We start from the raw sequence: 14,989 nt of genomic DNA, 5'->3' as shown, positions 1-14,989 counted from the left end.
AAACCCAAAGTGATGCAGGTCTCGGACACTTACCACTTTGGTGAGCCCAAAGACAAACTGAGAAATATAATCAGGGTGAACGAGGAATTGAACCCACGATCATACTTTCTGTTACCCCCATGGTATGCAACTCTGCACAGCCAATTACAACACCTCAGACTGGGCCACCCCTGCCCCCACTCCATGTTATTGTTTGTTTAATTCTGCACTCAGCAATATTCCAGCTATGACGGCAGTCTGTAAATAATCGAGTCTGGACCAAACAGTCCAGTGATTAATATCATGAGCATTGATCCACACAGCTGGGATATGATGACATGCATCAACCAAGACAGCAAGGTTAGTTGCCTCTTACGACAAGCATAGTCACCTGTAACGGCAAGCATGGGTTGCTGAAGACCTATTCTACCCCGGATCTTCATGGGTCCCCACTCCATGCCTGAACTTTGTGGCAACCCTACCATTGCCTGACACTGAAGCTGATGTAATCTGTACACTCATTTAGGGGCGGTCGGGTAGCCTAGTGGTGAAAGCGTTGGATCGTCACGCCGAAGACCCGGGTTCGATTCCCGACATGGGTACAATGTGTGAAGCGCATTTCTGGTGTCCCCCGCCGTGATATTGCTGGAATAATGCTAAAAGCGGCGTTAAACCATACTCATTCATTCTGTACACTCACTGGTCTGAACGCTCGTTGTTTCCCTCTCACTGGAATCAGGTCTTTGGTTCCTTGGTTAAATACAGCGACTACATCACTAAGCATGCTAAGTGGCCATATGTACCATGGGCGGTGGAGGACAGTGCTGGATACAAACCCATGAAGTACTGACGATGGAAAGGTTTGAAGAAAACAGATGTAGTTACTTCAACATTGTAGTTCACAAACCAACAGCACATACTAAGTCCGAGAGGTTTGGAAATTAAGTGACCATGGTCAACAATTATTTTGATGAAATTCTGACGTTAACCAACTGATCTTATCTCCCTACCTGGGCCTGTTCCACTTAGCGATCTTAGTGTTAATACGATCGTAACTCCCATTCTTTAACATAGTGATCAGTGAAATAGGGTTTAATCGCGTTCAAGATAATTGCACTTATAGAGCGATATGTGCGTCTGTGCGTGTGTTCGTTCGTAATTAGTTCAGAATGATGTTGTTTTTATAGTGCTAGCTCACTGAGATACCAAGCCGCAGCTTAAAATGGATATCCCACTCAGACACAGTACACTGACTGAGCCGACCAGTCCTTGTCTTGTCCCCTTAATGCCGAGTGCCAGACAGGGTAAGCTTTAACAGTTGTAGAGTTAAGATTGCTCAGTGGAACAAGGCCCTGCAGGAAACCCATCCTCAATGCCATCCCAGGACAATAGTTCCCCATCAGGCTGTGGTGGAAGAGACCACTGGTTTATGAAAAGTTGAAAAAAATGTTCTCATTGAGCCAGTTATTTAAGACAGGGCGATAATTATTTTCTGCTAATGATTCTCGTTTTAAGATCAGCTACTGAATGTCCACATTAGCAAGAACTTAAACAAAGTGTCATCTTTGCTTGACCTAACTATGCCAAAATGGTCACTTACAAGTAAATTATTATTTTTGCCTACTTACAAGAATCATTCGCCACCATAGCTTCATTTGAGCCCAATTCAATTGCACAATGGTGAAACTAGTACTGCAATCATAAAAATCATGAGTGAGAGATATTCCGTCCTGAGTAAGTTATAAGGACATCACTTCCGAAACCAAGCTATGGTGGTAAATAGGTCCTGTGTATTTATCATAATAGAATGGAGACATTATGCACAGGATAAATCGAAGATGGGCCTCATAACATTTGTATTTCATGCTACACCATTGAAATTACCTGGCCAGAGGTATACGGAAGTTAATGCCCCATACGCTGGTATTAGATGATGAAGATGGAGAAAGGGGTGTGGCCTACGTTTCCTGTTTGGGCAGCACACACAAAGCATGATGACAATGATCATATACACATGTATTTCCACATACCACCAATACAGCAGTAGGGAGCTTTCTGCTTCCAACTATTAAGCAAATGATCTTGTATACATTAAGATCTAACCCTAACAGGGTCAGTTTAGTTCGAAATATATCCAAACATTTACATATTTAAACACATAAGGTAAATTTCGGGAATAAATAGGATACAAACAAGCAAGGATATCCGTAATAAATTTATTCAAGTTGAGATGGTGCTTGAGAGTCATGGTAGTGGAAAATTGGTTTGATGACAAATTGTGACGCTGATTACATGAACAGTTTACAGCAATAAGATGACGATGAAACAGCTGGTATACAAAGCTCGGTAATTCAGGACAAGAGATGAAACGATGCTTGACCTTGGTTCTCCATGGCTAGCATATCCTCCTGCCATTACACAGAGTGACTCCAGACAGCACTAAGCTTGGAGTACCAGAACCAGAATGAGATTTCACCACTCCTTTATGATGAGGTATCAAACAACAGTCCCTGAAGGCTAATTGCTAGGTCTATTATACAACTCCATCAGTATGGGAGATCCTAGTGATTTCTAGAGCGAAAATGTCGCACACATGATTACTGGGGGTCACGAAGAGAATGCAGATGGAACTTCAAGATTGAAGAACACATTCTCCCATGTTGGGAGTCAGAAAGAAAAAATATATAGAGGATGTGAATATTGCATAAAGGGATGAGACACTATACAGTGGCGACAACGAGTGCTAACTACACATATACTAAAAAGTCTAAATGCATTAAAACATTCTTTCACACACATATCTTAAATTAATCGTGTTAAATACGCAGTCCGCAATGGTGACTGTAGGCTTCGTGTGTACAGACAATACACATCACAACATGGATCACATTCACAGACTTGTTGTTGCTTTCTTAGCATGGGGTAATAAATAAAAGGAAATAAAATCTTTCAGCTATTTACATCTAATATAACACAATGCCTTTGGATGTCAGGCACTTTCAACAGGGCTATGTACAAATAAAACAAGATTCCATGTGAAAATGCTATCTACATTGACATGCATGGTAAATTCTATAGAAAAAAACAGCTTCTATCACAATATACTATAAGCAAAGTTCATATGTTTAACATAAAAGAAACAGTTAATTTTTTTCATATTTATAAATTACAACTTAAATACATCACATAAGTTGAAATAAATGTACAAACAAATATGGAGACTTATGACTTGATAAATTTACACACCAAGTGTGAGTATACTATTTCAACATGAAACAATTCTATTGGAACCAATTCAATGCTGGAATACAATACAGATAGGAATGGTTGGGAATGGCACCAAATATGGGAATATATCTATGGCAGCGTTTAAACTTAAGCATGAAAGTCCTTGTCATAACCAAGTGTCACAAACTCAAGATTTCAGGTGCTCTAGACATGCTACATGCGTTTACATCTTCAGCAAGCCTAAAGGTTATCCCTTGATATTGAACACTTCATAGGCAGTCTACCAAGCAATAGAACCTAGGGCGGTTGATACGTGACTAAAAGACATGTTATATATGATACACATAGCACTATAGACCAAGAACTGCAGAGTTTGTTGTAGGATACAGGCTATATCACCTTCACTGATTGTGGAACAAATCTAAATTGTGTCACTAAAAGCAGAGTACAAGTTCCTGTTGTATAAAATGGTAGCTAAAAGACTAGGTGAATGGCATCGCATATCAAGTGACTAGTAAATCATAATTGTGTCTTCCGACTGAAAATTCAAAAATAATATTTGTTGTTCATGACTTCATGGCCTCTACTTCTATTTCTATACATGCTAAAAGAGATACGATTGAACTTAAATTCTGTTGATGTCTTTTTGTCAAGAGGTAAAATTCTTTCACCAGTAACAGCTTTTATAACTGAAAATAATAAGCAACATACTTGAAAGAAATGATGAAAAAAATACGCACTGACAAATAAGACTAGTCCACAATAAAATGAATTTTGCTACAAAAAAGCAATCATAAAATCGCACATAAACTGCAAATTTTTGTGTTAAAATAACCACACACCTAAAAACATTTTCTTTTTGTTACAGATAAAGGTCAGTTAACCAAACTCAAACAGATGAATAGGCTAATACCAACATATAATTTACACAGACGTGTTAGTCGTAGTTAGATTGTCACATATACACACACAGTATCACTGTCGTACAACACCAGCGCTTCCCGACAGGGATAAGAAGAGCTTCAGCATCAACTGTGCTATCAGCTACATTCCCAGAACACGTCTCATCCCTGTCACAACGTCATGCATCACAACTGACCAACTCCCTTCAAAGCAGATAATATATTACCATAACTGGTACAACACAGCACATCCTTGTATAATCACCTCCTGGTGTAATACGAACATGTCCATCACTCACATAGCCAAGCGACACAAAACAAGTCCACACAGCGGTACGTCCTCGTGGAGGAATTTCCAGTGCCTTCTGTACAAAATCAACAATGTCAACGATGTAGCTGCTCTTCTTACCATGGATTATATTGATTTGTTTCAAGTCCTTTTCCTTGGTATTTTGGGTTTTTCCGACGTACGTTTCCCTTTTATTTTCATAGGTCAGAAAGACAGAAACAGAGGTATTTGTAAGGGTCCATAAAAGCACTATATCAACATAGTTCTTGTCCAAAGGTTTCAGCAGCCTAGCCTCCCCCCTTGAGACTAGAATGCATTCTGAAATGCATCTGTGAAAGAATTTGTGTTGTATGTTGCAAATAAAATTGCAGTATGCAAGATTTGAGTCACTGAAGTTCCCTTGCAACAGGTCCCCAAAAAGGAGCTGTGGGTATCCCTTTGTATTTGGCACATGCAACTCCGACTTCCGTGTCAACTCAGAACAATATGGCAGTAGTAAATCAAATGCAAATCAGTTATGCCATAAAGTATTTGGTTCAGTAACAAAATTCTCAACTGGAAATGAGGTATGATCAATAGTTCCACTCTTTTGTCACACAGGATGTCTAGCCTAACTCTAGTCCATGGAGTCCCTCTAGGGTAGTCATTGTTATCAATGACTGCACTCTACACTGACGGTCCTAACAACCGATGGCAAGACGACTGATGGAGACAGTTCTTCTGTTGAGAGACAAGCCTTCTGGTGAATATCCTTGTCAATCAACTGACGATATCACAAATTGGTTTGATCTTGGTGCGTTAAAGACCAGGTTAGGGCCATAATGTCGACGCTGATACTTTTAGGATTGCAAATTTACATTAACAAGTCCACACTTCACTGTTGCAATTCTCACGCTACATTTCCAGTGGTAACCTGATATTATAGTACACATAACCTGAAGGTGTGCAACAGACAGGGTAAAGGCAGACTAGTCCCTTCCAAGCATCCAGCTGTAGACCAGTAGCTGTTCAACTACAATACACTGGTCCCGAAGCTGAATACACAGAAGCAGAGACAGGTCCTCTAACTGTGAGGCTTGTTGTCACAAGAACTATCCTATCTTGTATGTTAGGTAGGTTGTAGTCTGGTCTTGTCACAAGAACTATCCTATTTTGTATGTTAGGTAGGTTGTAGTCTGGTCTTGTCACAAGAACTATCCTATTTTGTATGTTAGGTAGGTTGTAGTCTGGTCTTGACACAAGAACTATCCTATTTTGTATGTTAGGTAGGTGTTAGTCTGGTCTATCAGCTGTAGATGAGCAGTCCATCAGTCCTGGGAGAAGCCTATAGATCAACTGTAAGCATCATACGGATTCATCACACCTTGACTCTGTAGGTTTGATAGACGACGCTCTACAGACTCTTTGTCTGCAAGAAGAAACAAAAATAGGGATAACAACTAAATCTTGGAGGAGACCTAATCAGTAAGAAGATTTCCCCAGAATCCTGATATTGAGAGCCAAGAAGTATTGTAGGTGAAAATGGAAACAATTTTTTTTAAGTTTATGCATGACAAGCATATATGACACTTTATTATGGATAACATCTGTATTCTTTCTAATGTTGTTGCAGGGAGACTTCTTGCATCGTGAGCATTGATCTACGCAATTGGAATATGACGACATGCTTGATCCCATTAGTCCGGCCCTTACAACAAGCTTGGGTTGCTGATTCTAACCCAGATTTTCTTGGGAAAGGCACACAAAGTGTAGAGCAGGCAATTACACGGCTATGGAACATGTTGGTCATGTTGTCAAGTGAGAATCACTGCCGTTAGTTGACTTAATCTGAGCACTCATTGGTCAGAACACTGTTTTCCCTCTCTCAGGAACCAGGGCTTTACTGCATTGGTTGGTTAAAAAAAACACTACATAGTGGCCGTTCATCACTGGTGAACGAACGGGGTGTATACAAAACCATGAAGTCCTGACGATGCTGTAATGTATAGACTGACCACTTTTTACCACTGAGGAGACAGCTGTGCTACTTACACTTATTGAGGAGGTCCTTGTCCTGGGAGTTGGGGGCCTGCTGTGCTACTTACACTTATTGAGGAGGTCCTTGTCCCGGGAGTTGGGGGCCTGCTGTGCTACTTACACTTATTGAGGAGGTCCTTGTCCCGGGAGTTGGGGGCCTGCTGTGCTACTTACACTTATTGAGGAGGTCCTTGTCCCGGGAGTTGGGGGCCTGCTGTGCTACTTACACTTATTGAGGAGGTCCTTGTCCCTGCTGTGCTACTTACACTTATTGAGGAGGACCTTGTCCCTGCTGTGCTACTTACACTTATTGAGGAGGACCTTGTCCCGGGAGTTGGGGGCCAGCTGTGCTACTTACACTTATTGAGGAGGTCCTTGTCCCAGCTGTGCTACTTACACTTATTGAGGAGGTCCTTGTCCCAGGAGTTGGGGGCCTGCTGTGCTACTTACACTTATTGAGGAGGTCCTTGTCCCAGGAGTTGGGGGCCAGCTGTGCTACTTACACTTATTGAGGAGGTCCTTGTCCCGGGAGTTGGGGGCCTGCTGTGCTACTTACACTTATTGAGGAGGTCCTTGTCCCGGGAGTTGGGGGCCAGCTGTGCTACTTACACTTATTGAGGAGGTCCTTGTCTCGGGAGTTGGGGGCCAGCTGTGCTACTTACACTTATTGAGGAGGTCCTTGTCCCGGGAGTTGGGGGCCTGCTGTGCTACTTACACTTATTGAGGAGGTCCTTGTCCTGAGAGTTGGGGGCCAGCTGTGCTACTTACACTTATTGAGGAGGTCCTTGTCCCGAGAGTTGGGGGCCTGCTGTGCTACTTACACTTATTGAGGAGGTCCTTGTCCTGAGAGTTGGGGGCCAGCTGTGCTACTTACACTTATTGAGGAGGTCCTTGTCCCGGGAGTTGGGGGCCAGCTGTGCTACTTACACTTATTGAGGAGGTCCTTGTCCCGGGAGTTGGGGGCCTGCTGTGCTACTTACACTTATTGAGGAGGTCCTTGTCCCGGGAGTTGGGGGCCTGCTGTGCTACTTACACTTATTGAGGAGGACCTTGTCTCGGGAGTTGGGGGCCAGCTGTGCTACTTACACTTATTGAGGAGGTCCTTGTCCCGGGTGTTGGGGGCCTGCTGTGCTACTTACACTTATTGAGGAGGACCTTGTCTCGGGAGTTGGGGGCCAGCTGTGCTACTTACACTTATTGAGGAGGTCCATGTCCCTGCTGTGCTACTTACACTTATTGAGGAGGTCCTTGTCCCGGGAGTTGGGGGCCAGCTGTGCTACTTACACTTATTGAGGAGGTCCTTGTCCCTGCTGTGCTACTTACACTTATTGAGGAGGACCTTGTCTCGGGAGTTGGGGGCCAGCTGTGCTACTTACACTTATTGAGGAGGACCTTGTCTCGGGAGTTGGGGGCCTGCTGTGCTACTTACACTTATTGAGGAGGTCCTTGTCCCAGGAGTTGGGGGCCTGCTGTGCTACTTACACTTATTGAGGAGGTCCATGTCCCTGCTGTGCTACTTACACTTATTGAGGAGGTCCATGTCCCTGCTGTGCTACTTACACTTATTGAGGAGGACCTTGTCCCAGGAGTTGGGGGCCTGCTGTGCTACTTACACATATTGAGGAGGTCCTTGTCCTGGGAGTTGGGGGCCTGCTGTGCTACTTACACTTATTGAGGAGGACCTTGTCTCGGGAGTTGGGGGCCTGCTGTGCTACTTACACTTATTGAGGAGGACCTTGTCCCGGGAGTTGGGGGCCTGCTGTGCTACTTACACTTATTGAGGAGGTCCTTGTCCCGAGAGTTGGGGGCCTGCTGTGCTACTTACACTTATTGAGGAGGACCTTGTCTCGGGAGTTGGGGGCCAGCTGTGCTACTTACACTTATTGAGGAGGTCCATGTCCCTGCTGTGCTACTTACACTTATTGAGGAGGTCCTTGTCCCGGGAGTTGGGGGCCAGCTGTGCTACTTACACTTATTGAGGAGGTCCTTGTCCCTGCTGTGCTACTTACACTTATTGAGGAGGACCTTGTCTCGGGAGCTTGGGGCCAGCTGTGCTACTTACACTTATTGAGGAGGACCTTGTCTCGGGAGTTGGGGGCCTGCTGTGCTACTTACACTTATTGAGGAGGTCCTTGTCCCAGGAGTTGGGGGCCTGCTGTGCTACTTACACTTATTGAGGAGGTCCATGTCCCTGCTGTGCTACTTACACTTATTGAGGAGGTCCATGTCCCTGCTGTGCTACTTACACTTATTGAGGAGGACCTTGTCCCAGGAGTTGGGGGCCTGCTGTGCTACTTACACATATTGAGGAGGTCCTTGTCCTGGGAGTTGGGGGCCTGCTGTGCTACTTACACTTATTGAGGAGGACCTTGTCTCGGGAGTTGGGGGCCTGCTGTGCTACTTACACTTATTGAGGAGGACCTTGTCCCGGGAGTTGGGGGCCTGCTGTGCTACTTACACTTATTGAGGAGGTCCTTGTCCCGGAGTTGGGGGCCTGCTGTGCTACTTACACTTATTGAGGAGGACCTTGTCTCGGGAGTTGGGGGCCTGCTGTGCTACTTACACTTATTGAGGAGGTCCTTGTCCCGGGAGTTGGGGGCCTGCTGTGCTACTTACACTTATTGAGGAGGTCCATGTCCCTGCTGTGCTACTTACACTTATTGAGGAGGACCTTGTCCCTGCTGTGCTACTTACACTTATTGAGGAGGACCTTGTCCCGGGAGTTGGGGGCCAGCTGTGCTACTTACACTTATTGAGGAGGTCCATGTCCCTGCTGTGCTACTTACACTTATTGAGGAGGTCCATGTCCCTGCTGTGCTACTTACACTTATTGAGGAGGACCTTGTCCCAGGAGTTGGGGGCCTGCTGTGCTACTTACACTTATTGAGGAGGTCCTTGTCCCTGCTGTGCTTCTTACACTTATTGAGGAGGTCCTTGTCCCGGGAGTTGGGGGCCTGCTGTGCTACTTACACTTATTGAGGAGGTCCTTGTCCCTGCTGTGCTTCTTACACTTATTGAGGAGGTCCTTGTCCCGGGAGTTGGGGGCCTGCTGTGCTACTTACACTTATTGAGGAGGTCCTTGTCCCTGCTGTGCTACTTACACTTATTGAGGAGGTCCTTGTCCTGGGAGTTGGGGGCCTGCTGTGCTACTTACACTTATTGAGGAGGTCCTTGTCCCGGGAGTTGGGGGCCTGCTGTGCTACTTACACTTATTGAGGAGGACCTTGTCCCGGGAGTTGGGGGCCTGCTGTGCTACTTACACTTATTGAGGAGGTCCTTGTCCCGGGAGTTGGGGGCCTGCTGTGCTACTTACACTTATTGAGGAGGTCCTTGTCCCGGGAGTTGGGGGCCTGCTGTGCTACTTACACTTATTGAGGAGGACCTTGTCCCAGGAGTTGGGGGCCTGCTGTGCTACTTACACTTATTGAGGAGGTCCTTGTCCTGAGAGTTGGGGACCTGCTGTGCTACTTACACTTATTGAGGAGGTCCTTGTCCCGGGAGTTGGGGGCCTGCTGTGCTACTTACACTTATTGAGGAGGTCCTTGTCCCGGGAGTTGGGGACCTGCTGTGCTACTTACACTTATTGAGGAGGTCCTTGTCCCGGGAGTTGGGGGACTGCTGTGCTACTTACACTTATTGAGGAGGTCCTTGTCCCGGGAGTTGGGGACCTGCTGTGCTACTTACACTTATTGAGGAGGTCCTTGTCCCGGGAGTTGGGGGCCAGCTGTGCTACTTACACTTATTGAGGAGGTCCTTGTCCCGAGAGTTGGGGACCTGCTGTGCTACTTACACTTATTGAGGAGGTCCTTGTCCCGAGAGTTGGGGACCTGCTGTGCTACTTACACTTATTGAGGAGGTCCTTGTCCCGGGAGTTAGGGACCTGCTGTGCTACTTACACTTATTGAGGAGGTCCTTGTCCCGGGAGTTAGGGACCTGCTGTGCTACTTACACTTATTGAGGAGGTCCTTGTCCCGGGAGTTGGGGGACTGCTGTGCTACTTACACTTATTGAGGAGGTCCTAGTCCCGAGAGTTGGGGGCCAGCTGTGCTACTTACACTTATTGAGGAGGTCCTTGTCCCTGCTGTGCTACTTACACTTATTGAGGAGGACCTTGTCCCTGCTGTGCTACTTACACTTATTGAGGAGGTCCTTGTCCCGAGAGTTGGGGACCTGCTGTGCTACTTACACTTATTGAGGAGGTCCTTGTCCCGGGAGTTAGGGACCTGCTGTGCTACTTACACTTATTGAGGAGGTCCTTGTCCCGGGAGTTGGGGGCCTGCTGTGCTACTTACACTTATTGAGGAGGTCCTTGTCCCGGGAGTTGGGGACCTGCTGTGCTACTTACACTTATTGAGGAGGTCCTAGTCCCGAGAGTTGGGGGCCAGCTGTGCTACTTACACTTATTGAGGAGGTCCTTGTCCCGGGAGTTGGGGGCCTGCTGTGCCAGACTGTGGAGCAGGATCTGGGCCACCGTGTAGCGACGGAAACACTGCAAACAACAGGGGACTCAGGTGAAACCAAGCAGTGAAACTCTCATGTACTGCGATACATGGACTTGAATTACTAACCTGAATTTCAATACGTGACTATAAAAAATAAGCACTCTCTTAATGAAAGACTTAGCCTCTCTAAACAGATTATAGGGCTTCAAAGGCCCCACTGTGTCCTACAAATCAGCAGTCTGGGATCATTTTAGCTTTCCTGTTACTTTTTGTGATGAACAGTTAACAGGGAGAAACTGAAGCCATTTTTACACACATCTGAAATCACACATATATTAAGTTCATGGCCTTTGTGTTGTTATTTTGGCATTTCGAGATACGTATCGTATCATGGCCTTGTGTAATGTGTCACTCCTAAACTACATTTGTACATATTCCCACGGTTCGTACAAAACTTGAGCCACTAAATGTGAGTGACTGAGCGAGATTGAGTATGGTTTTATGGCATTTTTTGCGATATCCAAGCAATGTCACTTTTGGTTACACATCCAGGGATAGAAATGTATTTTCTTAAAAGATGTTCAGTTGTGCCATTCAGAATTTAAATTCATGTCAACAAGAACAATATTTTGACCCATATTCAATCTTGGTGAAGGTTATTTTATCATAAGCTAGTTAATCAAAGATAAAGCTATATGAAAGCAGGTAACACAAAGAATAGGAAAAATAAACCTGGGCCTTGCTATGTGATTAGAATGCAAAAAACACAATGGTACCCAACATCCCTCCAAGAATAATTCTAACCCCCTTCAGTGTGTGTTGCCTTAACTTCGCAGTAACACCATGACAGATCTGTTGGTCATTTTCAATTTGGTTTATGGCACTGTGATAATGTGGAGTCAGCCTCCATGAGTGACTATGATGAGTTTGACTATTTGTATATTTACAGAAAGAATCACTCACCTCCTTAGGATTACCAAAGAGTTCATCTAGGGCAGCTCCTTGGCACTGAAACAAACGGATCAATAAACTGCCAGGTCTTCATAAAGGTCAGGTGAAATGGTTCATGATAATTTCACTTATAGTTATATTACATGATGCATGTGTGTGGCTGCTTGTACTAGTCAGGACTAATGCCGGTTTCATAATGTTTGTTTGTTTGTTGTTCAACGCCACACTCGGCAATATTCCAGCTATATGACAGCGGGGTGTAAATAATTGAGTTCGAACCAGAAAATCCAGTCATTGACAGCATGAGCATCGATCCACACAATTGGGATATGATGACAGGCATCAACGAAGCCAGCGAGCCTGACAGCCCGATCCCATTTCATAGTGCTAGCCAGGGGATCGACCACTGACCTTCCACCCTCTGGGCGGTCAACTAAAATCTGCACAGCGAATTCCAGCATTTTAGTCGAGTGGGCCCCTCTGGGCAGACTAACCACAGATCAATCTAGTCCAGGGTTTGAGTTCCATCAGTCCGCTTGTCCATAAAATTCATGACACTGCATCCCTGACACTGCCCTGTGGACTCCCACTTCCATCACGCTGCCTAGATGACACCTCTGCCCTGTGGACTCCCACTTCCATCACACTGCCTAGATGACACCTCTGCCCTGTGGACTCCCACTTCCATCACACTGCCTAGATGACACCTCTGCCCTGTGGACTCCCACTTCCATCACCCTGCCTAGATGACACCTCTGCCCTGTGGACTCCCACTTCCATCACACTGCCTAGATGACACCTCTGCCCTGTGGACTCCCACTTCCATCACCCTGCCTAGATGACACCTCTGCCCTGTGGACTCCCACTTCCATCACCCTGCCTAGATGGCACCTCTGCCCTGTGGACTCCCACTTCCATCACACTGCCTAGATGGCACCTCTGCCCTGTGGACTCCCACTTCCATCACCCTGCCTAGATGACACCTCTGCCCTGTGGACTCCCACTTTCATCACCCTGCCTAGATGACACCTCTGCCCTGTGGACTCCCACTTTCATCACACTGCCTAGATGACACCTCTGCCCTGTGGACTCCCACTTCCATCACACTGCCTAGATGACACCTCTGCCCTGTGGACTCCCACTTCCATCACACTGCCTAGATGACACCTCTGCCCTGTGGACTCCCACTTCCATCACCCTGCCTAGATGACACCTCTGCCCTGTGGACTCCCACTTCCATCACCCTGCCTAGATGACACCTCTGCCCTGTGGACTCCCACTTCCATCACCCTGCCTAGATGGCACCTCTGCCCTGTGGACTCCCACTTCCATCACCCTGCCTAGATGGCACCTCTGCCCTGTGGACTCCCACTTCCATCACCCTGCCTAGATGGCACCTCTGCCCTGTGGACTCCCACTTCCATCACCCTGCCTAGATGACACCTCTGCCCTGTGGACTCCCACTTCCATCACCCTGCCTAGATGACACCTCTGTTACAGATCACTTATGCAGACTTGTGAAAAATACAACTTAGTTCCTCATCATGTAGTCCCACCCTATGGTCCACGTGCACAAAGTGAGTGTAGCCCTACGACCATTGTAGTTCAAAGTAACACAGAGGGAGTTACAATAGTCGTAGAGCCAAGATCTGTTTGGGCAAGTGGATCCATATGTTTAGATCACGTCTCCTTCATGTCTCGTCAGTATCTCTGTTAATGTTGGCTATATCCTACTCACCATCTCGATTGCGTAGTTGTAGATGAGTTTGTCGGCAGTGGCCACCACAAGCTGGGGAGTGAGGGGGGTTTTACACGTGGTCCCCAGTCTCTGGTGCAGCTGTCGACACTCCAGAACACACCGGTGGTAGTAGTCATTCATCTGCTTCAATACTGAAACAACAGCAGCAGACAATACAGCATCAAGAACATAAAGTGGCATTTAGAAGCTGTAGCATCAATGTAGACACGATTGACTTGTGGATCTCTTAGTATGGTTTTATGCCACTTTTAGCAATATTCCAGCGAGTGACACCAGAAATGGGTATCACATTGTACCCATGTGGGGAATCAAACCCAGATCTTCAGTGTGACGAGAGAACACTTTAACCACTAGGCTGCCCAGGCACCCCTAGCAGTGAAAGATTTGTCCAGTCAAGTGATTTACGTCATAAACATCAGTCTACGCAATTAGGACAAGATGATATACATCAACCAAGTCAGCGAGCGGGACTGCCTTATCCCATCAGTCTCCCCTTACAACAAGTATGGGTTGCTGAAGTCCAATTCTAACCCAGATCATCATAGAGGTGCAGTGAAAGAAACAATGAGGCTAAAATCTAAATCAAACCAGTCTATAATAAGGGTTATGTAGCATTTCTATAAAAATTAAAGGCTATATAGTCCTTCGGATTTTCAGGGGCAAAGTCCAAAATCCAATGACAGTCCATTACTGAACAATATGGGTCCCCTGATTTCTGACACACTGGCAACAGTTTATGTCAACAGTAATCTACATTCAAATAACATTCAAGAACCGTCATAGTAAGTCAAATATTTCAAATTCATCACAATAAATTATCACATGATCAAAATAGCCTCAAAACAGAGCCATACAGCTCCATTTGCTTTTTTGAACTTGATCTCTATACACCAGCTGACCTGCTTTAAGGGCATTAGAGGAGTGAAGGCGTCCCGATTTGATCTCCTGCCGAGATAACTGTAGTGCAGAGGACAGCAGGTGTAGGGATCTCACAAACAGCACTAGCTGTTCCAGGCGCCTGTAGACACAAATCACATCATCACTAACACAGTCTGTGACTTTAGCCTCTAACCAGACGCCCGAATCCAGTCAAATTTGGTTTGGCCTAGTAAGCTAATAATGGTCACTATGAAAACACTAAACTCCCCCCGAAACTGATGCTGAGATCCATGTTCGGGGGAAATCTTAAACTTTGCTCCCAAACTATTTGAAGTTCCCTCTACGGAAGACCCTCTACTTTTTTTTCACTTTATATTAGGTTAATGACAGCTTGACTTTCATGCTTAATTTTGAGCACTGTGTGCTATTTTCAAAAATTTATACAACATCATGCTGACTGAAAACATATTCATCACCTGAACCGCTGTTCCCTTTTTTACATAATTCATTTCTTGGGAGTCAGTGCTGTGTTTCCATTTATCGA

General features: G+C 45.6%; 1 protein-coding gene across 4 annotated transcripts in view; it reads right to left on the bottom strand.

Moving 5' to 3' along the window:
* Positions 1 to 2,179: 2,179 nt before the first annotated feature.
* LOC124142104 (serine/threonine-protein kinase unc-51-like) overlaps positions 2,180 to 14,989 on the bottom strand; it is a 61,498-nt gene continuing 48,688 nt past the window's right edge. For all 4 annotated transcript variants that reach the window (XM_046510386.2, XM_046510388.2, XM_046510389.2 and 1 more), the window contains 5 exons: positions 14,466 to 14,584; positions 13,546 to 13,697; positions 11,820 to 11,864; positions 10,813 to 10,903; positions 2,180 to 5,806 (listed from right to left, as the gene is read on the bottom strand). In XM_046510386.2, coding sequence (XP_046366342.1) covers positions 5,730 to 5,806; positions 10,813 to 10,903; positions 11,820 to 11,864; positions 13,546 to 13,697; positions 14,466 to 14,584 — 484 coding nt within the window. In that variant the 3' untranslated portion in view covers positions 2,180 to 5,729. The remainder of the gene's footprint in view (positions 5,807 to 10,812; positions 10,904 to 11,819; positions 11,865 to 13,545; positions 13,698 to 14,465; positions 14,585 to 14,989) is intronic.

This window comes from Haliotis rufescens, unplaced genomic scaffold (genome assembly GCF_023055435.1).
Source record: "Haliotis rufescens isolate VD_foot unplaced genomic scaffold, xgHalRufe1.0.p SCAF_15, whole genome shotgun sequence".
Lineage (NCBI taxonomy): Eukaryota > Metazoa > Mollusca > Gastropoda > Lepetellida > Haliotidae > Haliotis > Haliotis rufescens.
Note: the sequence above shows the minus strand (reverse complement) of the source record. Positions and strands in the feature narration are given on the sequence as shown.